The sequence below is a fragment of the Vigna umbellata genome, chromosome 4 (genome assembly GCF_029865625.1).
Source record: "Vigna umbellata cultivar VRB3 chromosome 4, Vumbellata_1.0, whole genome shotgun sequence".
In the NCBI taxonomy this organism is placed as follows: Eukaryota; Viridiplantae; Streptophyta; class Magnoliopsida; order Fabales; family Fabaceae; genus Vigna; species Vigna umbellata.
In genome coordinates, this window is record NC_142168.1 from 71,405,125 (window position 1) to 71,416,794 (window position 11,670).

Consider the following 11,670-nt stretch of genomic DNA (forward strand, 5'->3'; position numbering starts at 1 on the left):
CATCAACGTATAATACTATAAGAATATACTTGCTCCCACTAAATTTATGATACACACAATTGTCGACAAGATTAATCCCGAAACCAAATGAGAGAATTACTTGTTGAAATTTGTAGTATCACTAACAAGATGCCTATTTTAGTCTATTAAAGGATTTTGTCAGCTTGTAAATAATATTCTTTGGGTCTCCTGACACAAAGTTTTTTTATTGCACCATATAAATTGTCTCGTCAATGTTGTCATTGAGAAATGTCGTCTTGACATCCATTTGATAAAGCTCCTAATATAATGTGCAATAAAAGCCATTCATTCGTATTGACATCCACTTGATGTAAAGTCGATCCCTTACTTTTGGGTATATCCATTTACAATGAATGTGGTTTCACACTTAGTGGTAATGGGACAAGTTTGTTCTTCATTAACGACCAAATTATCTTAAGTAGGAGATTCAATAACAATATCTTATAATAGTTCTGAACTTACTTTATCAAAAGCAATTATATGAATCAGGTCTAGAATTGTCAATAGGAGTGACATCCTTCAAATAAGTCATATTAGCAAAGGAATATGTCTACATTCTTAACACAAGAAGATTAATTCATAATATCATCATTAACCACCAATGGTTGAGGCTGTGATTGAACATATTGCACATAATAGGTGAAACCACAGGCTCCATCATAGGCATAGGCATAGGTTCCACCATAGGCACAAGCTCCACCTCAAGCATATGCTCCACCATGGTAAAAAGTAATCAAACCTATATTTATAGATTTTGGGATGGGCTTCTGATTAATGTTAGCCTAATCCCGACCCAAACAGTAATGACCTGACATAGCGTTAACATAATTATTCTTATTGTTAATCTTGTATGTAGTTCGACTGACCAACCCACCGATCGTTTCGCATTAGATCAAGGGGTATGTTGATCGTCCGGTCCGTGGCTGGTCGAGCGGTCATACTGTACACATGATAAGAATAAAGAATTTTCAAAAAATGTTGCATTTCTATTGTTTAAGTTGGTCTCAGACCTAATACTGCTTGAGCGACATATTATTGCTTAAGGAAGGGTCAATTCATATACTAAATATCTTATATTGTTGAAGTGATATGTTAGTCACTTAATCAGCATGGAATATAATTTAAGTATTGACTTGCAACTTGAGTGAGAGATATCGAAACAATTTTTTCTTATTTAAAAGTTATCATTCAAGTATTGAAAAGGATGCTCAAACAATATGACTTGTGGTTTAAGTATTGATTCTAAACACTTAAAACATGATGCAAAAGTATTGTACATGTGTCTTGATACGAGGCAATGTAAGACACTTGACCTTAATGCTCAAGTGTCCTATGGTGGTGGTGAGCTTTTGGAATTTATTAATGGTATTTCAACATTTTTTTTCTAAAATGTTAGCAAATTCAAGAATAGGCTAGAATACACAAGCAACCAAGTTATTGAAGGAAAAAATCTAATATTTATTGTATTCAATATTTAATATTCTTCTTATTAAAAATAATTTCAGCAGTTTTTAAAATGACACATGACAAAGATTGAAAACAAAAATAATTGAAAATGAACGGTGAATTCACAAATTCAAGATTCATATTATTATAGTACATACTATATATTAAAATTCAAGTTTAAAGATTGACTAGTTTAATCAATTAATTCAATCAATAATTGAATCACAAATACAAATCAATAAAAATATCATTGGATATAACGTGTATTTAATCATCAATTCAAATGCATATTAGTAATTTGGTTTCTAAAATCATAAAGCAAGTTACATTATAGTGCAAATTTAAAATTAGAGGAAAGACAAACAAACTCAAAACGTTAAAAGTTGAGTGTAAAATTCAATTTAAACTATATGATCTTTGGTTCTATGAATTAAACTTCAAGAATTATTTCTTCATGGATGAAGAACAAAGAACACAACATAGAGAAAAAAAAACAATTCTAAAAATTGAGCAAGGAATAGAAAAAAAACAATTTGTAAAATTGAAAAAACTAAATAAATGAATTCAATATATTTGATTAGAGCATTTAGGCTATATATATGCATGGGAGTTATGTGGGTTCTAATTAAATCATAAACTCAATTACAAAACTCTAAATTAAATCAAAAGAAATCAAATTTGCATAAATTTCCATATATAAGTACAACAAGTATGTCCCAACTTTCAAAAATCATCAAAAAAACAAAATATATGACTATAAATCTAGCCATCACTGAAAATACATAATATAATGCAACTGAAATCAACAAAAATTAAAACTAAAAAAGGTTATGAAAGTCATTCAACCACAATTTAAAAAGTTTCTACACAAAACCAAAGAAACGGTTACTTTTATAAGAAATTAAAAATAACAATTTAAAATTTTAGGATATAAAAAAATTTTAAAAAAATTGTAAGAGTCAAAACTCAAATACATTAATTAGATATTAAATTATTTAAACTATTACATTTTTTTTCAATTTCAAATTCCAGCAAAATAAGAGTAATAAAAATAGCACCACCCACTAAACAGAGTTTGGAAATTTGATGGGCCACCATGACAAGTGCTCCACTATTCAAATACGCCCACTAAGGTCAAAAGAGTGATACACTTATTCCAACACTGACGGACGGCGTCCCAACAAGGATAACGTGGGAACTGCTCACGCATTTCCCGCCATTCTGCCTCCAATTTCGCCATTAAACTTTCTTAAATACCGAACTTCCTCCATTTCCTAACCTAGAAAACTCCCTAAAATTCATAAATTTAAATAGTTTTACATATTAAAATATACTAAAAATACATTAAACAGACTTTTAAGAATAAAAATACCTAAAATATAACACAAACAATTCTTCAAAATCAAAAGTTCATCCGTATAGAAAAAAAAAAAAAGAATTTTCTGCAGTTCCAAAATTAAAATAATGAAAACTTTGAAGAAGTACATGGAAAAATAATGAATTCTCAACCAACCAATGCAATTAATTATTACCCATCATTAATCACAAACCTTTTCTATATAGTTTGACTTTGACATGTAAAATCCACACCAATCATACAAATTCAGCTTCTTCATTTTTTATTTTATTTATAAAAAATTGAACTAACCTCTGAACTGTTCTTCTTTGGAACATTCAAAGCAGATCCGACATTTGGGCAAACTCCTTGGAAAAGGAAGCTCAACCATATTCAATATCTTGGACAAAACACAAACACAAAAACACACACAAGTGGTGTAGATCTAGAATCAAATTAGCACTGCCTTTCTTTTGCTTTCTTTTGCATGCATGTTAATTGAAGAAATAAATATTTTAATCGGTGAAAAGATCGATTGAAAAGATGAGCAAGAAGCACGTTGTGAAATTGGACGAAGAACAAATCGCGGAGTTGCGAGAGATATTCCGTACCTTCGATCGGAACAACGACGGGAGCCTCACGCAGTTGGAGCTGAGTTCGCTTCTCCGATCGTTAGGTCTGAAGCCAAGTGCAGACCAATTGGAGGTGTTTATCCAGAGAGCGGACACGAACAACAACGGCCTGGTGGAGTTCTCCGAGTTTGTGGCGCTGGTGGCGCCGGAGCTGCTTCCGGCGAAATCGCCCTACACGGAGGAGCAGCTGCGGCAGCTGTTCCGAATGTTCGACCGGGACGGGAACGGCTTCATCACGGCGGCAGAGCTGGCTCACTCCATGGCGAAGCTGGGCCACGCTCTCACGGCGGAGGAGCTGACCGGAATGATCAGAGAGGCTGACACGGACGGCGATGGGATGATCAACTTTCAGGAGTTCTCTCACGCTATTACTTCTGCCGCTTTTGATAATTCCTGGCCTTGACAGTTTTCTCTCTAGGTATATTACATTTTAATTTTTCTAGAAAAAAAAAAAAAAGAAAGTGTGTCTGTGTTATTCTGTTTTTCCATGAAAAATATATGAAATTTTGGGCCTTTTCCTTTTTCACCTTTTATACCAGTCTTTGCTCTTTGGATTATAAGCAAATTTTGATTCTAACTTGTGACATGTTATTTCTACACTTGCTAAATTTGTTGATTCTTTCCTCATCTCACTCTATGCTACTATACAACGAAGGAAACAAGTTAACACGGTCAACAATACTTACTTAATATGCATTAAAGTAATAATATACTTACACCTTGATTTTGTCTATACTTATTACACATTTTTTTCTTTCTATCTCTCCCTTCTTATTATATCACAAACCTTGTAAATTTATTACTTTCGTTCCCTCTTTAAGTATATATTATATAAGAATATTTTTGTAAAGACAATAGTGCCAAACTTTCCTAAGTTTTTAAGACAGTGCAAGCTACGTCAAATTTATATGTCAAGTATTGATAGATCGATTACATTTTGAAAATTAATGTTTACATCATTAATCATGTTTAAAAGTACATGAGTGAACTGAGACTTGGATTCATTGAATTTTAAAAAATAATATTTGGATCATTACCAGTGGTTTAACAAAGAAAAAAGTAATTTCTTTACAAGTAACAAAGCTTCTTCTCAATTTTTTTAATTATGTTGTGCAACACATTGCTTTTTCTAAGGGATCTGTTTCTTTTGTTTATCTTGGTGTACCAATTTTCAAAGATGTTCCAAAGGCCAAACATTTCCAATTATAAGGTAAAAATGCAATTGCAAAATTGAAAAGGTAGATTGTTAAGCATGATGGGAGCATATTAACTTGGTTAATATATTGTGGTTGAAGATCTTATGATGTATTCTCTTAGGGTGTACTAATGGTCGATACTGCTGTTAAAGCAAATTGAAAGGCAGATTCATAATTTCATTTGGACTAAAGGGTATCATAATGTTGAAATGGATCAAGGTGAGGGTCTTGGAGTTATTAATCTAAAAATTGAAAATGAAATTTCATTGATCACTCTTGCTTAGGATTTCTGTATCGAGGTTGTAGGTTGCTTTTATGAGAGGAAGATTTTATAATAAGGGTCGTGTATAACTGAATTAAGAAAAATAATTTATGGACACAAAAAAAGTGCATTAACATTTAACATGTACTTAGAGAAAGAGTAAAAATGATAAGTTTGTAGGTTATATAATGTGATAAAAAAAAATTTATAGAAAGAAAAAATAAGTAAATAATAAATGTAGATAAAATGAAAATGTATGTAGATCATTAGTCAACTAGAAAGGGACGCGGAAGACCAAGTTCAACCCACTCCTAACATTTTCTCTTTAACAACCCAACATTATTCGTTATCAATGCCCAATCAAATATTTTAATTAAATCAACCAATAAAGTTTATTACATAATTTAATTTTAGAAAAAAAATGGTATATAATGCATAATCATCTAATATAAACAAGTTGATCTCCTACAATTATTGACTAGTCCTTTAGCCTCGGATTAATTATTGATTAGTGAGAAAAGAGAAAAAATGATAAAAAAAAAGTTGTAAATATATACATCTTAAAAATAACAATTTGTAATCTATTGCCTCTTTATATTTTCTTATACTCAAAATATATCAGCTCAATCAATTGTATGCAACAAATTGGTGACGTTTTAAGACTCCATCTAAGCTCCATGGAGAAGAACCTTTCCTTTTTTATTAGTTCAAGTTCAATTATTCATTTTATTAATTGAGTTCTGTTTTCGTTCTCGGTAGTTGGTACTGCGGTGAAAACGTTACTTTGCTCACCTTTTAAAAGAAAAAATAATAACAATAACAGAATCATGGTGTATTTTCCAAAGGTTGGTAATTTAGTAAGAGTTAAACAATTCTCTAGGTTTTCATGCTTGTTCATCGTTCAAGAAAAACAACCATATATTCATCGACAAAGATCCCATTTGAGAAACAAAACAATCTCAATCTACATGATGCAAAACATAAGACTTGTCAACCTTTGCCCAAATCATGCTTTATATTTTGGGGGCCTTCTTCCTGTATTTTTAATTTCCTTCATTTTTGTTATTTTCGTTTGAAATAAATAAATAAATAAATAATATATATATATATATATATATATATATATATATATATAAGTTTGTTTTTTGAATATGATATTTATTTTTATTATATTTTGCATCGGATTTCAAAATCTGATACACACATTAATTAAATTTCAAAAAATTTGATATACTAATTCATAGGAATTTCAAAATCTAATACACTCATAAACCATATTTCAAAATATGGTACTTTTTAGGTTACAAAATTCGATGTTTTTTTGGAATCCAATAGTTACCCTCTAAATCCAGTGCTTTCTTTGACAAATCTCACATCTTACTACAGATTTCTGAATTGTTTCACTTATCAACTAAAAAGTTAACCATCTAAATCATTGGATTTCAAATTCCATTCATTTCTAAATTATTTCCAATTAATAATAAATACAAAATTAAAAAAAAATGAAACTTTCCTCTTTAGGACGTGATACGCTAAGAAGAAGGTTTGTGGAGATGTAAGAAGGAAGAGTTATGTGGAATGCACGAATTCACAAATTCAAAGTGTTGCTGAGGGAGATAGTGTAAGGGGTGAGTGCAACTAGGTTAAATGTGAAGGGTGAGATAAATAAGGAGAGAGAGTAACAATAATTTTATCCAATCAAAATCAAAACAGGTCATTATTGGAATTTAGGAAAGTTTGGAAGCGCGGGAAGAAAAAGGTGGGTTGCAAGAAAAAAGCCCCTGTATTTTGTCATCCATTGTGATCCATGAAAGTGGTATTTACTCCGGCTTACTTCTTCAACTTGCAATGCTAAGACCAGTCACAAGTGAAGTAATAGGTAGTTAAGTGATACACAATTCTCCACACGAATATTATTATTGTACATTTTAGAATTTCTTTTCTCCTATAAAACACAGTTTAATCATCCCTTTATAGTTAAGTATCGCAATACTTTCATAATTGATTGATTTAATTTTTTTATCAGTTCGTTCTGTGCTCTAGTTCAGCATTGGTGTCGGGTATCATTTCTCACAATCAGTAATGTATCATATTTTACAACCAGTGAAACAATTTTGTGTCATGCCTTATTGTCTTATTTGCAGACAAACAACACAGTCTAGGTAAAGTTTTTCTTAACTTCAATGAAATGTTCGAAAATACACTAATACCTTCGCTGTCTGTTTCAAAACTCAGAAAAATTGGTGCAACAAAACGGAAAATAAAAATCAAGCCTTCTTTTTTTTGGATTTGAGCATCACGACTCCAACAAATATACTTAAGAAGCAAAGCAGTGCAACGCCAGCAGAAATTGGTATTAGTATGGCATACTCTTGGGGTAAAAAGTACTTGTGAACGAAATGATCATCATCCACAAAAGGCTGAAAAGACCACAGGATCAACAAATAAAAATTGTAATTAAGCATAAAAGGGGAAAACCATCATTCATTTAAAATACAGTCACTAACCAGGATGATAACCCAAAATGTATAGTATGTAAATATTGACAAGCTCATAACGGATAACAGAAATCCAACTGCTCTGTCTGCTAATTCCATGTTGCCGTTGATTGCTCTCACTCCCTGTTGACAACAAAAGACACAAATAACTACTCCCATTCAAAGTATTAGATAATAGAAACGCCCATTAAAAGTACTCCAATAAATCAAGAGTAACTAACCATCAGCAAAATATTGTTAGCACTATGCACACGTAAATGTTGCAGTACCAAAATGACTTGGAAATATTCAAACCTTTTATAATTGAATGTTGTGGTATCCTTCTACTTTTTACAGAACAAATTGAAAAGTCTGCTAGTACAAGTTTGATAAAGAAAAGAATTCTTAAATTTTACAAAATTTGATACAACATGCTTTTGAAAAATTTGGAAGTTTCTTCAGAAGTTCAGCTTAAGACTGTGATAGAAAAGACAATATCCTCACCCAAAGCATTAGTACTCAAAAGTAAGGGTGAACAAAATTAACTGAAGTGCATTGTTAAAACCTGCATAAAACCAAAATATAGTTTGTCTAAACTGAATTGAACTAAAAAGTAATTCAGATAGACTGAAATGAAGTATTTTTTTGTTCTATCAAACTGCACTACACTGAATTGTATTGAACTACAGTAGAAACTTAACTATTAACTGCACTAATTTTAACTCATAAGGTTTAAGTTTTCAATCACAAATCAGACCAGCATGACAAAGAGACGTGGATGCAGGCAGGTGCACAGATATCAAAAGAGGGTGCCTGCAAGCACTTGGTGTACCAGAAAAACACCAGGCATGACAAAAAAAACTACCAAAAAGCAGTGGTCCAAGGGTTATGGAGTTCTGCAGATAGTGGCTCCAATAGTGACAAAAAAAAAGCCACTATTGGACGGACCAATTCTGCAACAGTTGTGGAAAAATATAAAACTGTAATGATTTCTGTTCATCTTGGATACAATCAGAAGTTTTTTATTCAATAGGATTACTCTACAGAATGAATTGACAACTATTACCATCACTATTCAAACAATGCATACTTTGCACCTATACATGACTAAATAAATAAAAACTGATTATCCTTCATAAATCACAATAAAAACATGATTTATTGAAAATAATGTAATGTCCAAAAACACAACTTTTATCTTGGGCATGGTAAAAATATCAACTTGTTGAAATTAAGTTATTGGTATAGTAGCTCTAACAATACTACCTCCAACTTTATATATAAGAAAGAAAAAACATAATTCATCCAGACCAATAGCTAAATTAGTTAATTTCAATTAATAATGTCATAAAATAAAACTGTACTCCAAGAATCCCAATAGAGTTAAATGATTTAAGTGACACTAAATGGCCTTTTTCTATCTCAGAATAATACTTTCAACAAGCCTGACTTGTAATTAGAAGGAGTGGGAGAGTGACAGAGGAAGGATGTATGGCACAGTAAAGGGGATGAACATAATTTTTTTCAAAAAGCAATAAGAATAATTTAAAGTGAGAATAAATTTGAAGGATAATTAAGAAAAACACTAGCAAAAATGCCAAATGAAGGACTATTTATTAAATAAGGGAGACGCGAGAATCTTTTGCCTAATAATTTTACTGCAAATTTCACATGCAGCAGCTGCAGCTGCAGTAGACATCTGCATTAGACGTGCAATGAAATGCAAATTCAGTTTCTGATCCAATTTAAGCCTAGTTTTAAAACACTGATTTCATGTTACTTAGAACTAAGTATCATTTCTGCCTTGTTTCCACGAAGTTCTCTAAAAAAATGTAAAACAATAGGACTGTTTTTCTCCAATAATAAACTAATCCAAACTCGAACTGTGCCAATAATAAACTAATCCAAAACACCCGTATGTGAGAATCAAAAACGTAAACAGGCCCAAGCATAACGTTAAACACCACTGTGTCAATATAATCTTCAGTGAGTATTTTCCAGTCTCTAAAATTGGGAATGGGTTGAAATATAAGACAGTCATAAAATTTATAAAAATAAACCAAAAACATTGTGATTTCAGAAAACTATTAAATCATAGAATCTTTATTCAAAATAAATAAAAACAATAATCTCTTTCGTTTCTCTCCAAAACCTAGTTCCTAAAGACACCCAATTCTCCACGCCCTGATATGTGTCCTCTAAACCTAAATACAGTGTATTACCTATTGAACCCATTTTAAATTTGAGAAAAAGTAATCAAATTGACATTATAAACAAAGCACGCACTGATTTAACCACAACGAAAGTTAACAAAATAATCGATTGAGATGTGTCTCTAATAATGTGATGAAATTAGGAATTGGGGGAGAGATATAAAAGAGGTGCTCACTGTGTGTACAAGCGAAACTTCTATGCAACGCGTCGTCGACGTCAAACTGGAAGTGATAGCCGGAGAACACCAGATATGTGAGTTGGAGCAAACTTACCTTTAAATTGCACCTCCATATATTTCAGAACCCAAGGTAATGAAATTACTTATTTATTTTTATTTTCTTCAGATCCCACTGTGCCGCCCTGCTGAATAAGGCTATGTGCTTTCCGAACTACATTCATTTTTGCTATGTCGTTTGTTAAAAAATATATTCTGAAGTATATAATTTGGAATATAATTTATTTTAAAACATATAGATAAAATATATAATTTAGAATATAAAATTTAAAATTTGAAATATAAAAGTTATATTTTAAGATATGTAATATAAAATACAAAATAAAAAATATATTCTAAAATATATAATTCATAATACATAATATATATTCTAAAATGCATAATCTAAAATTTAATTTTCATAATTTTAGAATATAAATTTTATACTTTGGAATGAATTTTTTTTATTTTATATTTAAAATATATTTTGAAATATAAATGTATATTTCATTATATATTTTAGAATATTTCCAGATTAAACCATCTAATATTAAAATAAAAAATCCTAAAAAGTAAATTTTTAAGTTAATGGAGGTGAGTTATGAAGGTATTTTACGAAACTGTCTTAAATTGCATTGAGTTGAAAGATAAGGGTTTTTGTTTTCTGCATCCCTGACTTTTGAAATGATCATTCTTTTTCATTTTAAGCTTTACTTCTATGGTCTAATTTTTTACAAGGTAGTGGTTTAAAGTTGGTTAATATTTGATGGGTGAAGAATTCAACCTTTTACAACAAACAATCAATTTGTATTCATAAAAAAAATAAATCATCAAATTGACTATTCAAAGTGTTCGTGTTCTACAAAACTAAATATATCTCATGAAGATTTCAAAAGTATTTTGAACACTTCAAGTTTAAAGATATTCGTCCTCATTAAGATAGGAATTATGTCTTTAAAAGATATTTCAACTCCAAATCAGTCAAATGCGTCAACTAGCAATAAATGTGGTAATTAATGAACGTCATTAACATACCTAGTGTGCTATTTATACTATTGTTTATGGACATGTCCAATTACCTGTTAATCTCGAATTAACATGGTTGATTAGGGATAATACACTTAGTGTAATGTCATCCTAGTCAAACAAGTAATAATCAGATACCAAAATTCCCAAATTCACAACATATAAAAGGATAATAGATTAACATTTCAAATAATCAATTATTTCAAAGAATAATCTCGTTCTAGGCAAAAACACAAGATACAAAATCAACATGCATCACCCTTAAATCATGTGAAAACATACTTAACATATCGTACATGCATTTAAACCTCATATATCCTTGTAAATAGACCTAAATACATACTTTACATCCCTTGAATCATCCAAAACTCATCATTTTGTAGATTCCAATCCCAACAAACCCAACATATTGCATATGATCATCATACCACTCTTTACAACATATATTTGCATGATTAAACCCCCAAACAACATACCTTTATCCCCTCTTATCATCATTACATGTTATCTTGGGAAACCCAACAACAATAGTTCATTATGTCATAAGAAAACCCAACAACCCGCATGATATTCACAAAACCATATTGTAGAACACATTTTAATACGTACACATACATCAAAACAAGCATTTCCTTTCAAGATAATCAAGAACATACAACATACAACAAAAAAGGTAAGTTTCCTCACACCTTGTCCAATACTAAGGCTTTATACACCCCAAAGATCATAGCAACTTTAATCCCTTTCTTCTCCTTTCGATCCACACAGGTTTCTCCTCTCCCACATGCAGTCTCCATTCTCCAAGAAACATCTCTCTCTCTCTTTCTCTTTCTCTTCTCTCTCACT

The 11,670-nt window shown here is 30.9% G+C and overlaps 2 protein-coding genes across 2 annotated transcripts; one reads left to right on the plus strand and one right to left on the minus strand.

Annotated features, from left to right (window-relative positions):
* The first annotated feature begins 2,808 nt into the window (after positions 1 to 2,808).
* On the plus strand, positions 2,809 to 3,968 carry LOC148201134 (putative calcium-binding protein CML18). Its single transcript, XM_088114111.1, has one exon. It carries the CDS (start codon positions 3,347 to 3,349, stop codon positions 3,836 to 3,838), a length of 492 nt encoding a protein of 163 aa, XP_087970237.1. The 5' UTR covers positions 2,809 to 3,346; the 3' UTR covers positions 3,839 to 3,968.
* A 3,084-nt stretch (positions 3,969 to 7,052) lies between these two features.
* LOC148201135 (dolichol-phosphate mannose synthase subunit 2) lies at positions 7,053 to 9,970 on the minus strand. The gene is made up of 3 exons (XM_088113995.1): positions 9,760 to 9,970; positions 7,401 to 7,514; positions 7,053 to 7,313 (listed from the first exon to the last, which is right to left on the minus strand). The coding sequence occupies exons 2-3, from the start codon at positions 7,488 to 7,490 to the stop codon at positions 7,161 to 7,163; spliced, it is 243 nt and encodes an 80-aa protein (XP_087970121.1). The 5' UTR covers positions 7,491 to 7,514; positions 9,760 to 9,970; the 3' UTR covers positions 7,053 to 7,160.
* Between the last annotated feature and the right edge of the window lie 1,700 nt (positions 9,971 to 11,670).

Excerpts from the sequence above, each read along its gene's own strand:
- LOC148201134 (XM_088114111.1), top strand. The coding sequence starts at position 3,347 with ATGAGCAAGAAGCACGTTGTGAAATTGGACGAAGAACAAATCGCGGAG.
- LOC148201135 (XM_088113995.1), bottom strand. The coding sequence starts at position 7,490 with ATGGAATTAGCAGACAGAGCAGTTGGATTTCTGTTATCCGTTATGAGC. Across the intron at positions 7,314-7,400 it reads CATTTTGGGTTATCATCCTG|CCTTTTGTGGATGATGATCA; the intron begins GTTAGTGACTGT and ends TGGTCTTTTCAG.